Raw genomic sequence first — 27,591 nt, 5'->3', positions numbered from 1 at the left:
ATCAGAGGACAGAAGGCATGAAGTAGATTGTGTGCAAGAGCAAAACAGAGAGGCAGAAGGTAGCATTAGGAAGACAGAAACAATCACTGCATATCCAGTAAAACCTCATGGTATGTTCACTGTCAGCAACAGTGTTGTCATAATTATCAATTTAGGTTTGACCATATTGGTTTCACTTTATTTTAATGGTCCCTTGAACACATTCTGTTGACTATCAGTACAGTTGCACATGTCTACTAACTCCCATTGGAGTGTTAATAGATTTATTAGTAGACTGGTAGGGTTAGGGTTAGAATAAGTTGGCATGTAGTTACAAAGTAACTTTATAGTCAGTAGTTAACCTACCATACTCTTGTGTGCTTTCATCTTCACGATGAGTCTGTCACAGAGAAGAGGTGTAGTTGTGTTTGAGCTCATTTAGAACGGTTGGATTTATGAAGAACATGTGTTGAAAGCTTTTTGAATTTCTTTATTCTTTTTTTTATGACTGATAAATCTCCAATTGAAATTTAGACATATTTAATAGTCTGTGTAGAATTGTGGCTTGTACGTGTTGATCTGAACTGAGAGAGTGAAGAGTGTGTCATTGTTCTCTACAGGTTGAGGGATTGTGGAGTCACAGATGAAGGTTGTTCTGCTCTGGCTTCAGCTCTGAGATCAAACCCCTCACACCTGAGAGATCTGGATCTGTGGGGGAATAAACTAGGAGATTCAGTTCATCTGCTCTCTGCTGTACTGGAGGATCCTCACTGTAAACTGGAGACACTGAGGTAAGATTGTCTCTCTGATTGTCACACATGTCTTTGTCCTCAGTAAGAATTTTAGGACTAAAATTAGCTTGTAAAATGTTCTGTAAACACTAAATCTCAGCACAGAAATCACAGGTGTACACAAATGTCTAATCTCATGATCTGGTATTAGTGTTCATTTTTACATTCTTTTTAAAATATATCCTTTCAATTTAGTGAGTATTTCATTATATTCATTATGTTCAATAATTTTAATTTATTTATTTAATAATTTAATAACAATAATCTGATCCTATAGTTCCCCCGGCACTGCACAGTCCTTAATCGTTGAAGTTTCTGCTTTGAACGGCTCTTTCCGTGGCTACAAAAATAAATAAATTCAAAGTAGCTTTTCAAACACTACTAATGTACTAATATGAAAGATAATAAGCAAAAGAAATGTAATAACTTCATGCTGATCTTCATTATCTTATATGCAGGGAAAACACCTGAACTTCTGCGGAGCAATAATGAATAAAGTAACATGGTCAGCGTCGCGCTGGTGAGATTAGTTTGCGCTGTCCATTCGGTTTCGCTAGCAAACACGTCCTCCCTGCGATGTCGTGTCGGTCACACAGCTCGGTCCATTGAGCCGCACCGATGATGTCAGCACGGCATGAGCTCTGTAACACCGCTCCGTTTCGTCCCACTGTTGGTGTGTTTGGCTTCCCATACAACTCGTTACAACTAACAGACATTGCTTAAAAGAGTTTATGAGACGCGCCAAATTAAACAGAAGTGCGGACACACAACTTCCTTTTCAAGGGAAATTAGCCATCATCAACTACCGAAATCTCTTCTTATTTCAGTAATGCGTATGAATGAATTTCACCAAGGTTGATCAATGTTTTTTGTTTCACTAGTGTTGAGGCTTTTCAATAATTGTTTCCTATACGGCCCTTCATACTGGTGGTTTCATATTTGTCTCCTCCAAAGTTTCAGACAAGAATGAACATTGATCTAGTTCATTTGTACAGTATGGTGCACTGGCAGAATAGTTTTGTATAATTAGTGTAGAAATATGTGAAATGCTTATAAATCATTAAATGTTTAAGTTTTATTGGCCCCATTATTACACATTTTTCAAGTGTCCAGACATATATTGTTATCCATTTAATATGAAGAGACAATTTTATTAGTCTTTTTCATTATAATATATATTATAACATTTCTAAAGACACTTATTTACTGTTGTGGTAATAAACACATATGTGTTAAACTGTAAGCATGAAGTTATAAGGCAACGCAAATAATAGAAATAAATGATAAACATGAAAATGGTCTTGATATAAAAGCTTCAGGTCAGGGGCATTCAGTCCGTATACTGTACGCTGTGAATGCTCTGCAGACCCAAGCCATTTAAGAGAATGAGTTTGTGGACTCGCAAATTAATATTAACACTATAAATATGACTATAAATTCCCTTGTCGGTTGAGGTGTAAAATAAAGCTTACATAATAAAAGTCCGTCATTTATTTATTTGCCATTCAACAATTTTTTTCCAAATAAGTGCCAGTTATAAAGTAAATAAAATTAATACATTATTAGTTAACTGTGTGATTTGTATATGTACATTTCTGAAATACATAACTTGCACACAGTCACCTCTGATAACAGATCACTCTAAATTGTAATGTAGATGTGCATTTTCTGTAAAACTGCTTTGAAACAATATGTATTGTGAAAAGCGCTATACAAATAAAATGTGAAATTAATGGAAAAGTTATGGAGGGTTTTGGGTAAGTGTATCCACAACGCTGGCGTTATTATGCATCATCATCATTGTTTTGCGTTCTATGGAAGCATATGGGTAGCAATATTCAATTTGAAATGTAATATGTAAAATGGCAATGCATTTCTGTATTTAAATTTACGTTTTCCATTACATTTGTGCAACGTTTGGTGCAAAATTAAAATTAAAATTCAATTATATTATTTACATTTGCCATTTCATACACTAGTTTTAATATGTAAATTGAATACATATTTTAACATATTTTAAGTTTGCAGTGGCTTCATAAATTAATGAAAAATATAAAAAAACAAAGTACACCGGATGCACATTTCTTTGTTCTTCATTTTCTAGAACTAGTTTAAGAATCTTGCTGTATTTATATGTAATTAATTAAGAGAAAGTACACCGCCATCTTATTCTGACGAAAGTGACTTGAACGCACTGCCGTCGTAAACACGACTTCCCAGGAGGACTTATAGATGATGACGTCACCGGGGGGGCCAACTTCACACAGTGATTGACAGGGTGGGAGGGGGCGGGGCCAACTTCACGCAGTGATTGACAGGGGGGGAGGGGGCGGGGCCAACTTCACACAAGGCTTGTTCGACTTCATGCAGGTCTGCGCAGACCGATCGGCGGCTGACTTGAAGCAGTGCATGCCGGTTAGAAATTTTGTCCGACTTGATAAAGTGCCGACGCCATGTGACTGTGACATATGCCATCAAAGTACCGCGAGAGCGATTCGAGAGTAGCCGGAGAACTCAGCCAGCGCAGCTTCTCAAGAGCGGCTGCACGAGCTCTGATGACGACACAGCTGTTCCACGATTGGCCGGATTCACCGCATGACAACTATCACGTGTGTTTCGTGTTTATTACCTTTAGTTCCTCTAAAGCTCACAAATCAGGTTTTTATAACAGTAAACACTCTTTTCATGTAGTTGCGATGTTATATTGTGTCATGTTTATCAAATTAAAACTGATTAAAAAACGTAGACTCCACTTCATTGATAGAAGTTTATGTTGAACTTTATTCTTGTTCAAACAGACGCTGTATGAAGCAGTACATAAAGTATTGAATGAAAATGTCTCTGAAACATCTGTGTATTATTTGGCAAATATTGCATTTATTTCACTTCAGCTGTGGTAAAGTATGCAAACACCACGTGAGCGGTCACTACGGGAACCAGAAAGTGTCCGACTTCACGTGTCCATTTGCAGCTCCTCCCCGCCTGCACTCGACTACTCTCAAGAAGTCCTCTCTGCAGCCTGTAGCACGATGACGTAGCTGGATCAGATCCAACACGTACTGGACGCTGTTACGCGCATGCGCGGTGGTGTGTTTGGTGACGTCATATATGCATGCGCACTAGAAGAGAGTTGATCAGTGATGATTTTTTTTTTTTTTTTTGCTTGTCCTGCAGACACTGAACAGCAAATTAAGAGGAACCTTATGTACAGATCACTGTGGAAAAATTTGCCATTAACGAAGGAACTCTTACCAGACAAAATATCTTAAAGCATTTTTTTTCTTTCTTTTTTTTGGACATCTGACAAGATTTCTTTTCTTGATGCTGTTATTATTTTTGCGTTTTCCCTTGAATGTGTACTGGTATGTTAAGTTCTTTACAGACCATATTTTATTGTAGCTTTAGGATTAACATTACAGAGACAATTACTTGACTAATTTTTGCTTCCACTCAACAGCAAATATGACCTGAATAAAATAAAATGGCTTAATTTTAAAATGTTCTGTATACACGCATAAAAAAAATAAATAATACTTGCGGTGACCACATGCTATTAATCCATCAAATTTAGGTTTAAAATCATGTGATTTAAAATGTTGTAAAATGTACTATTTTGTAGAGAGAAACTAGGATAACTTAAGCATCACATTTATGTAAATAATTATTCATCAATAATTACTTATTACTATTTATCAGTACTACTACTACTACACAGGTTAGAACGGTTAGATGGGGCGGGGCCAACTTCACTTCCGGCGCTGCACTGTGGCGACGAGTGCCTACAGCACGTCTGAAATGTTTGTTTGTTTTATGGGTTATATGTAAGCGTTTTTCATCACATAAACCTCGAACTACACGCTTTGAAAGTTTGGTTGTTAAGTCAGAAGCGAGCCAACAAAGTCAAGATGCGTTTTGTTACGCAGTTTTTGTCTATCGTCCTGGCGATTCACCTGTTGCTGTTAACAGTCCTTTCACTGAGTCGGGGAAGCTATGCATCGGCCGCCGCCACAACATATGGGATTTTACATTATACCCGGGATCAACTCTGGCAACTAAGGGATCTGCATAGCGGAAACTTTCCAGTCGATCTGCCAGATGAGTGTACACGGACATCCACATCACAGAGGAAAAGAGGCCGGCGAGGAGGCGTACGGCGTAGAGTTCGCGCACGGGGGAGCAAGCCACCTCTACCTACGGTCATCCTGGCTAACAACCGCTCCTTGGTGAAGCAACTTACGGAGCTACGGAACGCTGTGAGGTACCTCTCAGAGTATCGGGAAAGTTGTCTGTTGTGCTTCACGGAAACATGGCTTAAAGACACGACTGATAACTCAACACTCAGGATCACAGGGTTTAGCGACCCGATTAGACTGGACCGTGATGCACAGGTAACCGGCAAAAGAATGAGAGGGGGGGTGTGTGTTTATATAAATGAGCGATGGTGTAAAAACTACACAGTAAGAGACTCCCATTGCTCGGAGGATATTGAGCTATTGTCGCTGTCGGTAAGACCTTACTATCTACCTAGGGAATTTGGTCAGGTGTTTGTCACTGTGGTATATATTCATCCCCGCGCTAATACTAAGGTCGCGGCAAATAGGATATACGACACAATGGCTAAACTAGAAAACATGGCACCTGATGCACCGAAGTTTGTGCTCGGAGACTTTAAAGGGTTAGTTCACCCAAAAATGAAAATTCTGTTAGTAATTACTCACCCTCATGTTGTTCCAACCGTGTAAGACCTTCGTTCATCTTCGGAACACAAATTAAGATATTTTTTATGAAATCTGAGAGCTGATAACTTCTCCGTAGGCTGCTAGGTGGCCCAAACTTGCTGGCCCAGAAAAGTTATTAAAGAGATCGTTAGTATAGTCCACGTGACTACAGTGGCTCAATATATCAAGCGACGAGAATACTTTTTGTGCGCAAAAACAAACAAAAATAACGACTTTATTCCACTATTCATTTCCTTTTCTCTGGGCCTCGTAAGTGTTTTTGCGCAGCGCGTCTGTGTTACACGTCACCACGTAGGCTCACTATTGGCCGACGCTGGTCATGTGTGTGACGCGCAGCGCAAAAACACTACGCGAACCAACTAGTGGCCCAGAGAGAAGGAAATGAATAGTGGAATAAAGTCGTTATTTTTGTTTGTTTTTGCATACAAAAAGTATTCTCGTCGCTTGATATATTGAGCCACTGTAGTCATTTGGACTATATTAACGATCTCTTTAATAACTTTTCTGGGGCAGCAAGTTTGGGCCACCTAGCAGCCTACGGAGAAGTTATCAGCTCTCAGATTTCATCAAAAATATCTTAATTTGTGTTCCGAAGATGAACGAAGGTCTTACGCGGTTGGAACAAAATGAGGGTGAGTAAATACTGACAGAATTTTCATTTTTAGGTGAACTAACCCTTTAATGGATGCTCAATCAAAAGCGTATTGCCCAATTACTATCAATACGTCGAATGCCCGACAAGGAGGGATAAAACACTCGATCTATGCTTTGGGAATATTAAAGACGCTTATAAGGGCTATGCAAAACCACCCCTCGGAGACTCGGATCACAATGCAATCCAGCTTGTCCCGCAGTATAAACAAAAGCTCAAGACCAGCAAACCGGAGATAAAGACAGTTAAACAGTGGACTAATGAGTCTGTTGAACGCCTTCGAGGCTGTTTTGATTGTACTGTGTGGGACATTTTCGTGCACACTAGTAAGAATTTGGAAGAGTTGACTTTAGTGGTGACTGACTATATTCGGTTCTGTGTGGACTGTATAATCCCAGAAAAAACTTTTAGGGTATTTCCAAATGACAAACCCTGGGTAAATAAAGAATTAAAAGTTGCACTGCACAGGAAAAGGAGAGCTTTTGAGCAGGGAGACAGGCTTAAAATGAAAGCAATTCAGAAGGAGATTAGACAGATAACAAATGACTGTAAACAGAAATATAAACGGCAGATTGAGGTGAAAATGAGGGGGAATAACCTGAAACATGCATGGCAAGGGATGTATACAATGATAGGGAAGGAAGAGAAGAAAAGGCACATAGATGCAAATGGAGATGATCAAGCATTTGCAAATGAACTGAATGGTTTTTATGCACGGTTCGAAACATCAGACTTTCTCCTGGAGCGTGATGCCATTAGACAGCAGTTACAGTATGGTACTCCTCCAACTATTACAGCGGAGGAGGTGCGTAGAGTTTTTAATAAAAATTGATTCTAAAAAAGCACCAGGCCCAGATCAAATAAGTGGTAGGGTTTTGCAAATGTGTAGTGAACAACTTAGCCTCATTTTCTGCCAGCTTTTTCAAAAGTCATTAGATACACATTACATTCCTAAAGCCTGGAGGTCCTCGCTCATAGTACCAGTACCTAAGGTAGCAAGACCAGCTGATTTAAATGATTATCGTCCAGTTGCCCTAACATCAATCGTGGTGAAGAGCCTAGAGAGAATTGTTCTGAGACATATTCTAAATGATGTGCAATGTAATATCGACCCTTTACAGTTTGCCTATAGAAACAAGCGGAGCACAGATGATGCCCTTCTGTATATGCTCCATAATATCTATTGCCATCTGGATAAGCCCAAACGATATGTCCGGGTTCTCTTTATAGATTTTTCCTCCGCCTTCAACACCATCAGGCCCCACATTATGATGGAGAGGCTGGGGCAGTTAGGGGTAAATCCTAACATTATAAGGTGGGTTGAGTCCTTTCTGACGGAGAGAACACAGTGTGTTAGGGTAAATGAGGCTGTGTCCTCCCCGATTATGACCAATACAGGATCCCCACAGGGCAGTGTCATCTCACCAGTATTGTTCACTCTTTACACTAATGAGTGTAGAAGTAATACACCTGAGCATCTTACAATAAAATTTGCAGATGATACAGCAATAGTGGGGTTAATACAGAATAGTGATGAGACCAACTACAGGGCCTGGGTGGATCAATTTGCAGATTGGTGTAGGTCCAGCTATCTTCATCTAAATATAAAGAAAACAAAGGAAATAATAATAGATTACAGAATTGGGAGCCAGCCCCATCAGTGTTTGGTTATAAATGAAGAGGATGTTGCGATTGTAGCCGAGTACAAGTACTTAGGGACAATAATAGATAATAAGTTGCAATGGAACAGTTATACTATAAAAAGGGGCTGCAGAGGCTGCATTTTATGCGGAGACTAAGACAATTTAGAGTGGATAGTGATATGATGTTACTTTTTTATCACTCATTTGTGGAGAGCATTCTACTTTTTTGTTGTGTTGCCTGGTATTTCTCTTTGTCAGTGACCAATAAAAACAGACTGAGCAAGATAGTTAACTTGGCTAGCAAGGTTGCAGGGAAAAAAATAGACAGTATGGCTATTACCTGTGAAAGAAGGGTGTTGAAGAAAGGTCAAGCAATTAATAGAGATATGTCACACCCCCTACACCAGGCATATGAGGTGTTGCCATCAGGGAGGAGGATTAGGTTACCCTCTTTCAAAACTAATCGAGCCAGTAAGTCATTCATTCCAACTACATTACACTTATGAATAAGAACTTACCTGCAGGACAGCACTTTAAATAGCATCATGCACTTTCTTTCCAGCTTGACTGTTACAGTATGCACAACTGCACTTTATTATCCTAGTTATGTGTAGTGGGGTTTGAGTCTTCTGTCCTGATGTTGTGTATGGGTGTGGGTGTGGTAGGGTGGGGGTGTTTGGGGAGAGGGAAATGTTGTTGTATATTTTGTTTGGAATTCTGTCTTGTCAACTGTCTTGTTGTCTTATGTATAAATGTATCAGACGTACTGTATGGCAGGGGTTCCCAACCTTTTTTTGTCTGAGACCCCCTTTTACCCAAGAAAATATTTTAGGGCCCCCCTTCACATTTAATGATATTATCGCTCTTGTAAGCTTGCAGCAAGGATGACAAAATATGTTGTTTTCAAACAAACGGTATGTTTACTATAAACAGATATGTTTATGCACAAATAATAGCCTATAATATTGAAAATACAATAACAAAAACATTAGTAGGCCCTTTGTAATTTAAAAATGTAAGCCTAGGAGTAGCCTATAAATTTGCCCTATTTTAAATGCAATAAAAATATCAGTTTTCACACCTGTGTGTAGGTAAAAAAAGAATGAATATAGGCTATTACTAAATGACTTCTGTCTGGGGCCTCAATACTTGCATGTTATTTGTGAGGCTTTATTTTTGAGGCTTTTGGCGCTATAGCAAGTGATAATAAACTTGTGTTTATTAACAGAATAATGCGTCTTTCGGAAGAACATTGTAGCCGGAACTACTTCTCTCTCTGTGTGCGTCTATGACGAGTCACGCAGGTACTGGGCTACTCCGCAGCGGCAGCGATCCGAACCAGGGTAAAATAGTCCCTATGTAATCACTTATTATAGGTGTACCATAGTGATTCAGGATAAGACAAAAACACTGCAAAATGCATTCATGATGAACTCGCTCATTATATAAATTTTGAACAGAAAAAAAGTTAAGGACTTTTATTTAATGCAAATTGCTCAAAACTTTTCAAAATATGACGCGACCCCCCCACAGAGCTCGGTGAGGCCCCCTTGTGGGCCGCGACCCCCCTGTTGGAAACCGATGCTGTATGGTGTAGAACAAATTTCCGAAAGGATAAATAAATCTCTCTCTCTTCACACAGTGATTGACAGGGAGGGAGGGGGCGGGGCCAACTTCACACAGTGATTGACAGGGAGGGAGGGGGCGGGGCCAACTTCACACAGTCATTGACAGGGAGGGAGGGGGCGGGGCCAACTTCACGCAGTGATTGACAGGGAGGGAGGGGGCGGGGCCAACTTCACAAAGTCATTGACAGGGAGGGAGGGGGCGGGGCCAACTTCACGCAGTGATTGACGGCGGAATGCATTTTCAATTTGCACATTGAATTTTGCTTCATTCATTGCGGGACATTTAATGAAAATGCAATCGCAAGTGTCTTAACTGTGGGTGTAAATGCAATTAAGAAAAATAACATTTGAATGATCATTTTGCTACATTATTTGTTTGAACATGTTAAACAGTGACTTTTTATCTCACAATTCTGACTGTTTTTCCCCTCAGAATTGCAAGGTATAAACTCGCAATTCGGACTTTTTCTTGCAATTGCTATTTATGTCACGCAATTGTGAGTTTGGCCCTGTCACAAATGGCACCCTAAACACTCGCGGTCTTCCTCTGAGTCCGCACTTTCCTGACGTAACGCCGCTTTGACTGCCGTGAACAAGTCTGCTGTGGAGCTCGCTTCAGTGCGCGTTTAGAGCACATATCGACCGCAGAGGGGCGCTCGTGAGTACCCTTCTGAAACCTAAAACTACTAAATGGGACACCCTATGGACTTAATGGGCACGCAGAAGCCATTGTAAGTCTACAAGACTGAAAGTGAGGTGTGCCATTTAGGACAGGGCCTTTATATCTCGGTGAGTGGACTCTGACAAAATGAAACACCTCTGATTGGCTGCGTTCAATAGACCAACAAACATGACTGTGATTGGCTACATTACTCACCGCTGTAAAAACATTTGACGTTCTCCAGAGCTCAAACACAAAAACACACTTGAGAGTTTGCCAGTATGATATTATTACAGAATCAACTGAGGATGATCTTGCATTCGCTTGAGAGTGCTTATATTTAAATTTGACTTTGTGATGTTTTTTACTGTTTTTTTAATTTAACAAATGATTTGTGATCAAGCATTAATTGGCGGACCCCCTGCAGTACGGCTGTGGACCCTTGTGTTAAACTGATCTGATCTGAACTGAGAGAGTGAAGAGTGTGTCATTGTTCTCTACAGGTTGAGTGGTTGTGGAGTCACAGATGAAGGTTGTTCTGCTCTGGCTTCAGCTCTGAGATCAAACCCCTCACACCTGAGAGATCTGGATCTGTCTGAGAATAAACTAGGAGATTCAGTTCATCTGCTCTCTGCTGTACTGGAGGATCCTCACTGTAAACTGGAGAAACTGGGGTAAGATGAACTCTCTGATAAACACATATTTTGTCCTTGGTAAATATATTATGTATTAGTTATTTAATAGTTTTTAACTTTTTTACTCAATCACCAACTTTGCTTGTTAAACTCTAGCTTGTTTTCGGGTCTGAAGAAGGAGTCCAACCAAACAATTACACATCCACACAACACAAATGAGAGACAAATGAATACATTTTATTGAGAGCTCATTTTCTGTACAATTATAGTTTGACCAGGAAAACCAAAACCAGTATTTTATGTGTGATTCATAGACACTCAGTTAAACAATAAATTACAAGTGATACTTACTTCAGTCCAAATGCACATTAAATAAATATTCAGTTAAATCAGTGAATATCACAGGTGAGCCAATGCTTGATTAAACATGCTAATCCTAAAACATAAATGTTCTCCCCAGTATATACAGTACTGTGCAAAAGTCTTAGGCATGTTAATACCCCCCCCCCCAAAAAAAGATGGTTTTAAGTCAGTTATTTATATATTTTGCTGTAATGTGTCAGTAGGAAATATCAGTTTAGATTTCCAAACATTCTTTTTGCCATTAATTGTAATAATCCAGTGAGATTTGTGTATGCACAAGGAATCTGACAACAGCCGGTATGATCTGATCTCACCATCATCGAGTCCGTCTGTGATTACATGAAGAAACAGAAAAATGATTAACATGCCTAAGACTTTTGCACAGTACTATATAGTATATATATATATAATTACTCCACATCACAAACAAGACAAAACATTACACAAATACACAAAGTATAAATGTTATATTAAAACAACAGTGTTTTTGAACTGACAGAGTTACAACACCCACAGACTTCCATAGGAATCGAGGAATGCGGAAGTAACGTCAAAGTTTTTTATTGCAGTAAATACCATTACAATAAGGCAAAACAAAACTATAATAAATGTCCTAAAGAACAGAGCACAATATAAAAAAAGGAAAAAGAAATAGAAATAGAAAAAAAATAATAATATCAGGGACAAAAAGGTTTCTAATAATTAACATTTCTTTAATAAATTGATTAATCTTCCACTTTTCAATGTTGACATTCTCTGATCCTCTTCGGTTTAAAAATGATTCATCTTGCTTCATCTGAATGGGATGACACTTGGTGACGTTTGTTGTATTAGCTTTGTGAACACACACAAAATAATCATAGACATGATTCGGATATGGTAAAGGGTCGTAAAAAAAAAAGTGTCACACTTGGTTCCTTCAAAAATGACCGACAGGAAATGAATGGGAAATACGAAAACTCAGAGAAACTTTTGGTGGTACAAACTACAAATCAGCCGCTGTGCAGAAAAAAAGTGCACAGCAATGAAGGAGTGACGCAAATAAGACCCTCTCTCTCTCTCTCTCTCTCTCTCTCTCTCTCTCTCTCTCTCTCTCTCTCTCTCTCTCTCTCTCTCTCTCTCTCTCTCTCTCTCTCTCTCTCTCTCTCTCTCTCTGTGCGCATGTGCGGCGTGTTTGTGGGGAGCGCGTGAGCAAGGAGTGTGTGGAGTTGCCAGTGGTGGAATGTAACGAAGTACAAATACTTTGTTACTTTACTTAAGTACATTTTTCACGTATCTGTACTTTACTTAAGTAGAATCAATAGTGCATACTTTTGACTTTTACTTCGTTACTTTTTGCAGCAATTATTATACTTTCTACTCCACTACATTTCTACAACGTTTCGTTACATTTTCGGATCAGTTTTTCCCCTGCCAAAACAGGGATTGAAAAAAATCTCCATGTTTTCGGTGCTGATCGCGTTGGTGGCGCTAACAATAAAGCACCTAAAAGCTGTCACAAAGAACCAGCAAAAGTAATGAATATGTCAAATATAGCAAGAAGACATTTTAATTGTTTATTAATAAACAAGTGTTTTCTGTGTCGGCTGCAAAGATGAGGTTGACGATACTGATACGCGATCTTCGCAGTAGTGAACGCGCCAGAGAGAAATGCGCATTTCATACGGATTATAAGCAGAGAGCAGTCGGTTTTCTTTCGTTTTGAATTGTTCTGTTTAAAAGTACACATTTAAAGCTGTCTAAAGATATATTTATCAGGTCTGTGAGGCAAGTAGGATACCTTATACGCTGAGTTTCGGTTCATTTATGAGACGAGCTCCAGTTCACTCGCCAGCGCCTACGTGTCGTGATTATCTATTTTCTACTTATTTATTAAATCCTGGCAATTGTTTGATGAAACATTGATTAAAATTGAGATACAATTAATACAAAACGAAATTCAAATTTAAAAAAGGCTTTGTGCTTTCTGTTTGAGGTCTCAGTGAAAGTTTTAAAGCAGTCTTTTAGTGCCTTTCAGAGCGGTCACGTCTGTAACATTGTTTTTTCCTCATAAATGGGAACACGAAAAATAAAATAAAATGAATATGTTATGTTCTGTGGAGAGCCAACCCTTCATCCGGTGGGTATTACTTTTGGTTTGCGCAGTGTAATTCACAGAATTACAAAAAAATATTTTTCTACCTAAAAGTTAAATATTGTTTGTGTCCCGTAACGCATGTGTAGCCTAGATTTCCCATTAAATATAAAACACATACTGGTATTTTTCAATATGTATTAAATGCATTTTCTGAGAATTTATATTTCAAGTTTTTACTGCAAATGTCCCGTTTATAACGATGGAATTGCCAAATATTAAATAATTTATCCTCAACTAGTTTTGTGGTGTAGGTCTACGTATTGTATAATGTTAACTTCAAAAAAGGGGTGTGTCGCGATTCTGCCTTCTCCCTTCTCACACCGCGACACAGGTTCGTAGATCTGAGTGTAGCGATTTCGGATTCATATTGTTACAGCCCTAATTATTAGAATATAGACATTAAGAGAATAAATTGTTATGCAAGTACTTTTACTTTTAATACTTAAAAGTACATTTAAAATCAGGTACTTTTTACTTTTTACTTAAGTAGGGTTTTCATTGTGGTACTTCTACTTTTACTAAAGTAAATATGTCTCTGGTTATTTGTACTTTTACTTAAGTACTGAGATTCAGTACTTCCTCCACCACTGGGAGTTGCTGAGTGAGTTGAACTTTTCCTTTCTGAGTTTATTTATTTATTTTGAATATTGCTGTAAGTTAGAGGAGAAGGTGTTATAGTGGCTATTTTTGTCAGTTTATCTGATAAAGATGGGCTCAAATTCCGATGGATTTTCCTGTTTGTCTGCTCGGCACGCGTGCAAGTGCATGCCGTCAGATGAGTCTGTGTCTATTGAGAGTGTTTTGGTCGCTATTGGTCGAGAAATAGGTGCACAAAACATAATGTCCGCTTCAAGAATGAATAAAGCAATTGTCGTTTTTCTGAAGGAAATCGAAATGGTTAGTCAATTGGTGGAGTGTGGTTTAACTGTTCAGGATGTATTTGTTCCAATTTGACCTTTGTCTAGTCTTTCTAAAAGAGTGATGTTGTCAAACGTACCTCCGTTTATTTCTGATAAAGCGCTCGAGTCTATCTTAGCTCGTTATGGAAAATTGGTTGGGCAGATTAGAATGATTCCTCTAGGACTGAAAAATCCAGAGTTGAAACATGTCATGTCTTTCAGACGTCAGGCTCTGATGATATTAAGCGCTGAATTTGAAATGCTTGATGTGTCTGTTAAATTGACAGTGTTTGGTAAGGACTATACAATATTTATCACTACTGAGACTATGAAATGCTTTGTTTGCGGAAAATACGGCCATATTAAAACAGGTTGTCCTGTTGTGAAAGAGGCTCAAAGCGCAAAGAATGGTTCAGTGCAAGATTCAATTGTTTTGGAGAATAACGAGTTGGTTAAACCGACTATAGAAAGCGCTGCAGTTGATTTGAATGCGGAAATTGACGCGTCTACTGAAATGAGAGAACAGTTGCCTCAGGGTGGCAATATTGAGATTACAGAAACGGATGCGATCATTCCTGATGCTAGACAGAGTGGAATGAATGACCCTGTAGAGATTGTGGAGGAGGTAGAACAATCTGGAGAACAAGATGGGTCTAAAGTGAGGGATGTCTTGGATGAGGTGCAGGCATCAAATAGGGATATGTCCCAAAATGATGCTGAACCAATATCACAGGATGTTGACAGTGATCCGGATAGTGAGTGTTCAGACTTAATCACTGATGAATTGGATGAATTCAATTCTCAGGAAAGTACTGTTGGGCGATTAAAGAGGATCTGGTATTATAGTTTGGAACAGCTGGATGAATTCTTGAATGCTACAAAAAAACAGAGAAAACCAAAGATTGAAACGTATTTTCCTGATTTGAAGCTTTTTATTTGATTCCTCTGCTATGGCTATGAAGAAAGCAACACTTGAGGAATTAGATCAGCCTAAGCGTTATCGTTTAAAAAAGTTTGTAAGTGCTGTCAGAAAAAGAGTAAAGAAAAGTCCTTAAAGAGGTAGCCTATTATGTATTGGAAATTACATCTATATTGGCATTTATTCATTTTCTCTTTTTTCATCCTGATGGTATCCTTTAATATCGGATCCTTAAATATAAATGGATGTAGGGATGTACGAAAGAGAGTGACTTTATTTAAGTATTTACAACTTAAAAAAGCAGATGTAATTTTGTTGCAAGAGACTCATACTGATGCCTGTAATGAGACAGATTGGATAAATGAATGGGAGGGCAGTATTAGTCTTAGTCATGGTACGAACGTGAGTGCTGGTGTTGCGTTTTTATTCTCAAAGCGTGTTAAAGATAATCCAGTTTTCTTAGAAATAATACCAGGACGCCTTCTTAGAGCTGATTTAATAATAGGCAATAATAGTTTTTCTTTTTATAATATCTATGCTCCTAATATAGGAAGCGAGCGCTGTGATTTTTTTCTGAAACTTTCTGAAGAATTGTTGAAGTGTTCAGATGATAAGATTGTTGTTATAGGGGGTGATTTTAATTGTACGGTAGATCATAAATTGGATAGGAATCATGAACAGGGTTTTTCCTGCATAGAGAATTATGAGGCGGCCGCCTCCGTCAAATTTCGGGCCGCCTCCGTCTGTCGACAAAAACTCAAGACGGAATCACATGATTAGATACCTCTTTTCCACCGACACGATTCGGCAGCGGGTTCACGGCCGGGTTCCATTCCATTCTCAAACCGTTCTGCGCATTTCGACTGCATCAGAATAAGCACGAGCCCGGCCCTGGCCCGAGACGCTCAAGCACAAGTCCGACAGCTCATCAGAATTATCAGCCCGAGTCCGTTTTTTTTATTATTATTATTACACAGCGGCAGCCTGCCCTATTTGCAGCCATTAAAATAGGTCAGTTTTGTTAGTTATGTTTCTTTTCATTTCTTTATCATGTTAATTTAGACAAATGTTTTGGAGCATTTTTTTTTAAATGAAGCCGAACCGACAGCGAGTATAGCCTACAACATGTTTGATCAATTTAGCCTCTCAAATCAACGCTAATAGGCTACTTTACTTGGCTACAATCCATAGATAGGCTATAAAACACTTCAAGCATATCACACAGACAGTTAATTTAACAAATGATTTATTTATTAAACCACAGTGAGTAAAACAACTTTTTTTGAAATACTGAGGCAGGCTCAGGCTGCTCGAACCAGCGCTCGCAAACGAAAGGAGCAATAGCCTATCTAAACCAATTAAATTAAATAAACTTGCAGGTTATCTTACCTCAAAAATGCACGACAGAACATGGCCATTCTTTTTTCCAGTAGTTTCCAACAGTTAAACGAAAATAAAGTCCAATGAAACGAAAAGTTAGAGCAGTCTTTTACAGAGCATCGTGGAGAAAAAGAATAGCATCCACAGTGTAGCCTAAGGTTTTAACCCAGTCCTCCTCTCTTCTATCACTCTTCCCGCTGCGTTTTAATTTGGCCATCTGTGATTTTTTCTCTTAATATTCTCCATTATTTGCACATGAGGTGAATCGTGGGTCGCGCTGATGGGAAACCTTCTGTGTGTGTGTGCGTGCGTGCGTATGTGTGTGTGTGTGTGTGCGTGCGTGCATGAGACTGTCATGTCAGTCATATGTCACTGTGTAATTATAAGATTATGAAAGTTATGAGGTTATGAAATGTCTTTCTATGTTTGTTTTTCTATCGTCGTCGTCAGCTTCTCATATTTTTAAAATTAATGTCTAAAAATATAAAAAGAAGGATAACCCAAAAAAAGCCTGAGGCCCGGCCGCATGTGAATTATGACGTGAGAATTGGCCCGAAGCCCGGCCCTAGGGGCATAAATAAGTCAATAATAATAATATTGGCACGTCGGGCTCGGGCTGAAATGCAGGGCTTTAAGCACCTAAACGTGCTTGTCTCAAACGGAGCAAGGTAAATTTCTGCGAAAGCGCACGAGCCCCTGCCCCTCCCCCTTTTCAACATCACCTGTCAGTTATCACAACCTCCACAGACGCACGAAAGTCAAGAAGCACCTTCTCTGCAGCATCGAAGTGCCTTCACTTGTCACAGCCAGGTACCGATACTGTTTTTCTTAAGCTTCGGCTCTCAAACTAGTTAGGTTACTTAAAATATATCCATAGAGCCAGCCTGACTTAGGCAATAGCCGAAATTCTTCTGCCGTTTTTATAAAATAAGCTATCACAAGTAGCAGTCACGTAATTTACTAGTACTGTTTTGTAATTTCATGGCCCCCTATGAACTGTAAATAAAATCAAATTATCTGATTATTAAAATGCCTAAAAATAAATAAATACATGCTTGTAAAAAGTGGGGGTTTTTTCACCTTCTAGTGGTCATTATACATAAAAAGATGCACCAGATTAATGCATTTATCTTTGAAATGTACAAAATGTTCTTACGGGGGGGCATGCCCCCGGACCCCCCTAGAGGTACCGAGCTATCGGATTTTGCCACCTCCGCCTCATTTTCAGCCAGGAAAAACCTGATGTTCTTAAATCTTTAATTAATAGACATAGTCTTGTAGATTTGTGGAGGGATGTTTATCCTCAAGTTAAACAATATACTTGGCTGAAAATTTATTCAAATAAGGTTTCTGCTGCCAGATTTGATCGTTTTTATATTGAGGAATGCAATAAAGGAAGATTTTTTAGTAATCGTATTTCCCCTACATCTATATCAGATCATCATTATATCTCTATGTCTATGTCTGTCTTGTCACCTAAATCCTATAAGTCACAGTGGCACTTTAATAATACATTACTTCAAGATCACATCTTTGTGCACTCTTTTGGTCTTTTGTGGAAGTCTTGGAGAGAAGAGAGAGGTAGTTATTCATCTCTTAGTCAATGGTGGGATCTGGGAAAAGTCCAGATAAAGGTTTTTTGTCAACAATACACAGCAAATAATACTGAGAACTTGAAAGTGAAGATGAAGATGATAGAGCAAGAAATTCTTCAACAAAGCCTCCGCAATCAGGGAGGAGGTGATATCATTAAAGAGAACAAAGGCCTTTTGAAGGATTTATTGGAAGAGCAGGAGAAGGAGACACTTGTCAGAACAAGATATGTGAAGTGCAATGAAATGGATGCTCCAACTGCTTTTTTTTTTCGGACTGGAGAAAAAAATCTAAAGAGCAGAAATTTTTTCACAAACTGAAACTTCCTAATGGCAAAGAAATAACCAATCAACGAGAAATGATAGTTTCTGCTATTTCTTTTTATGAAAAACTTTATCAGTCCGAATTTTGTGATGAAGTAGCAGTTGAAGAACTTCTTCTAGATCTTCCACAGTTGTCTAAAGAAGAAAAGATGGAATTGGAAGAATTCTTGACTTTTGATGAGCTTTCAAGTGCTGTGCAAGGGCTGAACAGTGGCAAATCTTCTGGTGTGGATGATCTCTCTGCTGAGTTTTTTAAAAGCTTTTGGAATGTGATTGGACATGATTTGTATGATGTTTTTTTGGAGTCCTTTAATCAAGGTGTTTTACCCCTAAGCTGTCGGAGGGCAGTGTTGACATTAATCCCTAAGAAAGGAGATCTTGGACTTTTGTAGAATTGGCGCCCTGTGTCGTTGCTGTGTACTGATTTTAAGATACTGTCAAAAGCTATAACTAATAAGTTGAAGAAATGTATGGCAACTATAATTCATGAAGATCAGTCATACTGTATCCCTGAGCGGACAATTTTCGACAACTTGTTTTTGCTAAGAGACATTATTGCAGTTGCTAAAAAACATCAAATTGATATTGGACTCTTATCTTTAGATCAAGAAAAAGCTTTTGACAGAGTGGATCACTTTTATTTACTAAAGACTCTGAAGGCCTTTGGCTTTGGACCACAATTTGTCTCTTGTATTAAACTGCTTTACAGTGAAACATCTAGTATGCTTAAGATTAATGGTTGTCTAACTAGACCTTTTGCAGTAACAAGAGGTATACGACAAGGATGCCCTCTTTCAGGACTTCTATATTCAATTTCTATTGAGCCTTTGTTGTCACATTTGAGGAAACGACTATATGGATTCTGTATTCCTGGTTTTCCAGAGATCCCACCTGTAAAACTCACAGCTTATGCTGATGATATAACTGTTTTCATAAGGAACATTGATGATATGGCTGCTTTGACTTCTAGTTTGAAAACTTTTCAAAAAGCTACATCTGCTAGAATCAATTGGGATAAATGTACATCCCTTCTGTTAGGCGAGTGGAGGGATATAGATCCTCCTCAAATCCCACAACAATGTGAATGGATCAAAGATGGTTTTAAAGTTCTTGGGGTATATTTAGGATCTGATACTTATATGAAAAATGATTGGGAAGGATTAGTTGATAAAATTGTGGGGAAACTACAGAAGTGGAGATGGATTCTCCCGAGGTTATCTTTCAGAGGGAGATGTTTAATCGTTAATAATCTGGCAGCCTCAATGTTGTGGCACAGATTTACAGTGTTGAATCCCCCTGAAGAGTTATTGACTGCTATTCAAAAAGTCTTTGTTAAATTCTTTTGGGATGGTTATCATTGGCTTCCTCCTGGAGTTTTGTATCTCCCAGTTGTAGAAGGTGGTCAAGGACTTATAAATCTGGAGGCGAGAGTTAAGACAATGAGGTTTCAAACATTACAAAGGCTATTATATTGTTCAGATAAGATACCCTGGATTGCATTAGGTTTGTCTGTTTTACAAAGTATTGGGGGAGTTGGATTAGCTAAGCAGTTATTCCTAATTGAAAAATCTGTCCAAAATCCAAATCCAAGAGTAAGTGTTTCTTCTTCTAACTTTTATGTAACTGTATTAAAGGCCTGGCAAATGTTTAAAAAATTGAGAGATGATGATAAACATTATGGTGTTTTAGAACCATTGTTTTTTAATCCTCTCTTTAAAAGGAATTCTTCCATTCTGAGTTCAGTAATTGACAAGTTTTTAAACACAGGAATAGCTACTGTAAAAGATTTAATTGATTTTTCAAAGGGTCAATGGTATACGGCTAAATCTATAGCTAATAGAGTTGGGCTTAGATCAGAAAGATGTGTTGAAGGGATAATTGGAGATCTTAAAAAATCTTTTCCTCAGTCTTTCTTGACCTATGTAAACAATTTTATTGAGAATGATGAAAGGCCTATGATTTTTCCAGATCTTCGAGTTAATATAAGTCTTGATTTGGATGAAGATTTAAATGATACTTTATTGAAAAGATTTGAAGATGTATTGTTTCATAATGTTGGCAAAAAGATATTATATTGTATGTGTGTGAAATCCTTGTTTTATACTCAATTGAAAAGATGTGTTGATACTAAATGGAGAGAACATCTATCAATTTCTTCGGAAATAACTCCATCATGGAGGTGTTTGTATAAGCCCCCCATTCCTAAGAGGTCTGGGGACCTCCAGTGGAGAGTACTCCATTGTGCGGCAACTAACAGTTTTGTATCAAAATTTAATGAGATGGTTTTATCTGCATGCCTTTTTGCAATATTCTCGATACTGTTTTTCATTTTTTTTGTGATTGTTCAAGATTAATTCCTTTGTTTGAATTGTTGGATAAAATGTTTACTAAGCTTGGTTTTATGTTTACAAAAAATATGTTCATTTTTGGTGTGAAGTATAAGAAAGAATGGAAGGTACAATGTACACTTGGTAATTTTCTTGTGGGACAGGCAAAGCTGTCTATTTTAAAATCCCATACATGTAAGAATGAAGGAGAAGATGCTGATTTGCTTGGAATGTTTAAAACTCTTGTAGAGGGCCGGGTTGTTATGGAATATGCATACTGTAAATTAACAAACACAGACACACACACACACAGATACAGAGAGAAATGAACTAGTTAGACTGCAACAGTAAATTTTGAGAATATGCGTAATAAAATCAATAAATGAAGAAAATACAAAAGAGACTCTCTCTCGCTCAAACACACGCACACACACTCGCACACACACACACACACACACTCACACACACACTCACACACACACACATAGAGAGAAATGATCTGGTAAGACTGCAACAGCAAATTTTGATAATATGCAAAATAAAATCAATAAATGAAGAAAAATACAAAAGAGACTCTCGCTCAAATGCGCACACACACACACACACACACACACACACACACACACACACACACACACACACACACACACACACACACACACACACACACACAAAGAAATTAACTGGTAAGACTGCAACAGCAAACTTTGAGAATATGCGAAATAAAATCAATAAATTAAAAAATACAAAAGATCTCTCTCTCTCTCTCTCTCTCTCTCTCACACACACACACACACACACACACACACACACACACACACACACACACACACACACACACACACACACACACACACAAACAAACAAACAAACAAATAATAATTGTTTGGTCTTATTTTAGCCTAATAGGTGTTCCTGATATCTGCTGCATATGCAACAATACATAAAATAATTACAGTTTGTATGTACATAGTTAAAATAATATTTATTATTATAATTACATTTTTATTCCTGTTTTTTAACCTACAGTTTGATAATGATTGTTTGCTGTTGTTATTTTATTGTTTTTGCTGTTGGATCATAATTGCTGTTCCCTTCTGAAGTTTTATTACCATTTATAGAATTAAACTGAATAAAATACCAATTAATTGCAAAATGTCTGTATAAAGTGTTTTGAATGATCACTATTCATCCCTTATTTTGTTAGATTTTTTTAATGATCAAATACTGATTAACAAAAATGCTTGCATTGTGTTCCTTTTCTAACCAAACATTATTGTTTGATTGTAATCATAATGCAAAACCTGATACTTATGTAACAAAATTATCTAAAACTTGACAAAAATAGTCTTTTAGAATGTCTAAATATATATCCAAATAAATTTAAAAAAAACGAATAAAATGGAGAAATCATGTCTAAAAAAAACAATCGGAATCAAAAAGTCTCTCTATGTATTTATATAGGGAGCAACAGTACAGCCTACAGGCGGTTACACGACATTACACAAGTTTTTACTTTTTAACGCCACTGGATGACGCTTTTCTCACTTCAAAAAATGGATTTTAAAGGCCTGCACTAATGTGACATGTTGCATTTATTGAAAAATAATAATAATACAAATAAAAATATGAATTCTAATGGAACAAAATGCTCATACATTTTTTTATTTATAATTATTGCATAGTACCATAGAAACCTTTCTAAATTCGAAATAATAATAAAAAAATATTATTGAACAAAAATATATTACATTGGTTTTCCTGAAAAAAAAAAAAAGCGAATTTTTTTTTTACTTTTTAAGGCTTCGGTCACTTTTGACTGTGAAGGAGCCAAGTGTGACCCCTAAACGAAGAGGACCAGAGGGATTTACAGTAAATCCAAAATTCGTTTTAAAATACAGAAAACAATGCACTGAAAAAGTGTGTTGGATTTAAATGATTGAATCATGCACATCAGCTCCACATGAACCAATTAAGTTCAACAAAGATAATTTGTTCACATAATGTCAACATCGTGGAATCAAGTCATTTCCAAGTAACCCAATGAAGAAGTTTTAAAGTGATTTTAATATGGTTCCCTAACTGGATTAATTCATTCAATTTCTTATATTTGTGTCACATGACTGAGTTATAAGATTGTATTAGATTGCTACGAAACTATTAATTAGCAATAGCATATATTAGCATGCTAAATGCTAAGCATGAAATCTAATTGTAATATAAGTAATAAACATATTAGAAAAAAATATTATTTTAAATGGCCATTAATGGATCATTATTGGACAAATATTTAGAAACAAAAATATCTTCAAAATATTAAATTAATATTATTGAACTAAAATATAGTACATTTAATTGATAAAGTTACACTTCAGGTGTTATTAATGTTATCTCTTTATCACTCCATAGTTACAGCACTGCATGGCATTTGTCCCTCAGTTTCTCCTCAAGTTCATGGAGAACCGGCATCCTTTATAAAGCAGTGTAGAATATAGAGGCATTGCTTGTTACTACATTCAAATCACATCACACATTGCAATCTTTAATAAAATGGTCATTTTACACACTGTTTACACAGCGTCATTGTTCTCTACAGGTTGAAATATTGTGGAGTCACAGATGAAGATTGTTTTAGGAAGATCTTGCATTCGTTTGAGAGTGCTTATATTTAAATTTGACTTTGTGATGTTTTTTACCCATGTTTAAATTTTTTTACACTGACACTGTGGTAAGATCATATATGACTCACACATGAAACACAATGTAAAGTCTCCTATATTTGAAATGTTCAGCCTTTTTCTGCTGCTGTGTTATTGAGCTTATTGAACTGTAAGTGATTTGTAAGCTCACGCTAAATCGTCCCAAAGTCCGGCATCCGACCAGCACGGAAGGTCTTAACTTGTTACTGTCCTTTTCTCGAGGCAAAGTATTTTTTGATTAAAGGTGAACTAAGTAACTTTTTTTACCTTAACTGAACAGCTTCGGAGTCATTGGAATGGTTATATTACTTATTTCGGGTTGAATGGTGGTCGTTTCGCACCCCCCTGGTGCCCGTGAGCGGAAAATCCGCACTTGCAACTTTGAGCCGGCGGGCCGCCGGCCGCTGCGTCAGGAAGTCTCGCGTGATATCAGGTCTCGCGATGTAAACAATTGCTTTACGGCCAAAAGAAATCTGCTAAAATGCTGTCATTATTGCGCTCCCTCACGCTGTCCGAACCCGAATGAAGAAGACGTTTTAAAGAACGTCCCATCTGCTTTGATGTCGTTAATCTATAGCCTCTGGTGTCTGAGAATCACCAACGAGTTTTTACAACAGTGTTGTCAAATATCTATTCCGAAGCTGTGGGGGGAGCTCTAGCGAGAAACCTGCGAGCAAAAAGCGAGAATACAGCGAAGAAGTCCCGAAGCTACTGGCTGTGTCCAAATTCAGGGTCTGCATCCTCCTTAGGATCCTTCCTACCCGGTTGAAGGAGGAGGGGTCCTCCGACGACCGCAAAACCCGGAAGTCGGTGTTTGTGAATTTGGACAGCCTACCCTTCTTTCAGTTCCCTCCCTTACCCGTTGCTCATATCCTGTCGCCTAGCAACCGTGACATAAACACTTCTGTCTGCTCTTTCGTCCCTAGAAGCGTTAAAAACAGCTTCAATCACTAACAAATTAGCTGTGTGTAAGGGGATATTCACACAGGCAGTAAGGAAGAAGCTAGTTTACTAAAGTAATGTTGTTTTTTTTACATATAAACGTACAAATGTAAAAAAAAATGCTTAACGCTAAAACAAAATGCCTAACTAGACAACCACTGAAAATGTTTTTTTTTTTTTTTTAAACCCAGTTTTTAAAAAACTTACATCGAAAAGCATACTCCTCTCCCTCTCCCACTCCGCTACCGCTCGCTTCGTCCGCCATTACGCTCTGCCGAAAAGAATTATGGGATAGGTAGGACGGGAAAGGATCCACCACACCCATCCTTCCAATTCGGGGAAAATGAGGACGTATTTGTGGGCCGCATTTGAAGGATCCTACGAATTTGGACAGCCTTCGTCGCGGCGCTGTGACGTAACATCCTTCAAATGAGTACTCCGAAGGATGTAGACCCTGAATTTGGACACAGTAACTGAGTGCTGCTTTAATTGGCGGCGCTTGGTTAGTGTGTAATGCATTGGTCAATAAAAAGTCAGCGTTAGTTTTTTTTTTTCTGACACCCCATGAAACACGTAGATCAGCGGCCCATTTGGTTCTTTTCTTGATTGACACTGGGCTAGCCCAATCACACCTTTAATGTGAAGTATAGAAATATACTCTTTCAAGTATAGAAATTAGTACAAAACTAATTATGAAAGTTTCCTTTATTTTTCAGTGCATTTGTTTTACAATATATGGCTATTACTATCATGGGATTAATATTATAACTATTATTATGTAGTAGTAATGTAGACAGACACTGTAACTAAAATAATTTTCACCAGATTGATGAATTTAACATTAAAAAGCACTCTCTCTCTCTCTCTCTCTCTCTCTCTCTCTCTCTATATATATATATATATATATATATATATATATATATATATATATATAAGTTGATTGGATTGGATTTTTTGCTGCCGCATCCTTCTCACCTTTTTTACCCCTGACCTGTTTTCATGCCTGCCAACAATAAGAAATACATGAGGCTGAAGATCTCTCTCTCTCTCTCAGCCTCACGGGCGAATCTGAGGTACAGAAAAAGGCCTCGAATTCCCTGCTGCATTTCATTAAATAGCCAGGACCTCTTTCACTTGGAAATATCTTTTAACAATGGAAATTTGCATTCAGAGGTTACACCTTTGGGTGTAGGGATACCATTTGTCTAGAGGCCAACCCCTCCTAGTGTGCTAGTTATCCATAAACTCTCAAAAACCTTATTACCTTTTGTTTTACTTATTTGGAAACGAGACATTTGTACCAGTCGCACTGTGACATTTTAAATGATACCAAACATGAAAAATACTCTGTGATAATCATTCACATTAAACTATACATTTTCTTGGGTGATTTACATGTGGTCTCAGCATGAGAGAGGGGGAGTGAGGAAGAGGAGGAGAGATGTGTTCTGAGGTGTGACTTTGCCTCACAAATGCTGAGTTCAAATGGTAATTTCCAGAGAGGTCCTTTGTCCTCTCAGGGTCTGGGTGCTCCCCAAACAGACTGTCCGGCATTTCCTAATTGATCAATTCTTACAGATTGAACACATGAGCTGCTCTTCAGGAACATGATTCTGCAGGACTGAGTCACTGAAATACACACTGTCACATCACAATCAACACTTCAGTCTCTTGATTTTAAACCGACTCGATCTCAACACATTCAGAACTGAGAAATGAAGAACATGCTGGATTTATTCTTGCAGTTCATCACGTTCATCTTTCTGCAGGGACTGTTTTTTTAAATATTCTTTACACGATTAAAACAAATCATTACTCCATACGTACTGTATTAGTACAGATCTAAAGACTAGATGTTTAATAATCACGTTTTGAGCTCTGTGACATTTTAGATCTCAGTCCAATGATCCATCAAAAAATTTTATTTGTGCTTTAAGTTTGTATTTTCTCTTTAATAATGGATTCACTGCTAAACTGATCTGAACTGAGAGAGTGAAGAGTGTGTCATTGTTCTCTACAGGTTGAGGGATTGTGGAGTCACAGATGAAGGTTGTTCTGCTCTGGCTTCAGCTCTGAGATCAAACCCCTCACACCTGAGAGATCTGGATCTGACTGGGAATAAACTAGGAGAATCAGACGTGAAGCTTCTCTCTGATCTGAAGAATGATCCACATTATAAACTGGAGACACTATATTGTAAGTAGATTATTTACTAAAGATTACAAAATACAGTAATTTGTAACATATTTCGTTAGATTACACAAGCTTTGTAACCTAATCTAAATAATTTAGAATACTTTGGAATATTAATAAGGTTTGTAACACAAAGGGTCCACCAAACATAGGACTTGGTTTTCCCCTGCATATTATTTTAATAACATCAGTTTTACACAGTATTTCTTGAAGAAAAAAATGTTTTTTTAGTTTTTAGTAAACATTTAGTTTAATATTTTAGTAAAATATTTGTTATATATATATATATATATAAAAAAAATTTTTTTACTGATGCAACACAATGCATTAAAAGCTGGGGTGTGTAAACTTTTTAAATTCCATGAACAGGATAAATTGTAATTATTTTGTCTTCTGTGAAACCGGGAAGTATTCGCTTCTGAAGGGCAGTACTGGATGAAAAAATCATACAGTCATTGTTGGAAAGGTGTCAAATATGCAGAAGATTCTGGAAAACCTAAAAATGTGCAAAACCTGGAGGATTTTTCTGGAGAACAGCGGGTTTAACTGCTCATGATTCTTACTAGGACTGTAAGTTTCACTCTCGGTCCCATCACCGATCAGTAAAAAAAAAAAAAACTGTTTTTTGTACAGTGTATTTACATAATAATTTGAATGTAATAAGATAACGTTCATTTTGGATGAAGACCTATTTAGCCTGCACAAAATGATCATATTCATCTGAAATGATGGGTCAATCTGATGATCATCATGTTCACAAGAAAGCAAACAGAAGACAGAGCATAAAAGATTATTGAATTTACAGTTTGCTTGTTTTTGTGTGTAACATGATGTTTATTCATTTATTCTTATTATAGAAGGTATAATATCTCACCACTGTAATAGAGGAAATGCAAACTGTCAAAAGTAGCTCTCATTTGTCCACTGGCCAAAGTGTTTTAAAGACACAGCTGTGCAGTGTTGAGCTCACTGCTGTCCTGGGACACTGAAACCATTGTGGAACATTACCTTGAATATGTGCAGGAAGAGCTTCTCTGATCTGATCAAACTCTGTTTCTGTGCAAATCAATCCATGCATTATAACTGTA

At 37.6% G+C, this 27,591-nt stretch overlaps 2 protein-coding genes across 2 annotated transcripts in view; both read left to right on the top strand.

Moving 5' to 3' along the window:
* LOC309510013 (uncharacterized protein) overlaps nt 1-27,591 on the top strand; it is a gene marked incomplete at its 3' end in the record, with an annotated part of 1,894,646 nt that overhangs the window by 1,044,616 nt on the left and 822,439 nt on the right. The window lies entirely within an intron of this gene.
* On the top strand, nt 374-23,270 carry LOC309510004 (ribonuclease inhibitor-like; the record flags this gene model as incomplete). Its single annotated transcript, XM_082191141.1, has 5 exons — nt 374-405; nt 600-770; nt 10,597-10,767; nt 14,713-14,882; nt 23,266-23,270. 5 exons carry the CDS (start codon nt 374-376, stop codon nt 23,268-23,270), a joined length of 549 nt encoding a protein of 182 aa, XP_082047267.1.

This window comes from Leuciscus leuciscus (assembly GCF_965113295.1).
Source record: "Leuciscus leuciscus genome assembly, contig: SUPER_11_unloc_1, whole genome shotgun sequence".
NCBI lineage: Eukaryota > Metazoa > Chordata > Actinopteri > Cypriniformes > Leuciscidae > Leuciscus > Leuciscus leuciscus.
This window is presented reverse-complemented; position numbering and strand designations above follow the sequence as displayed.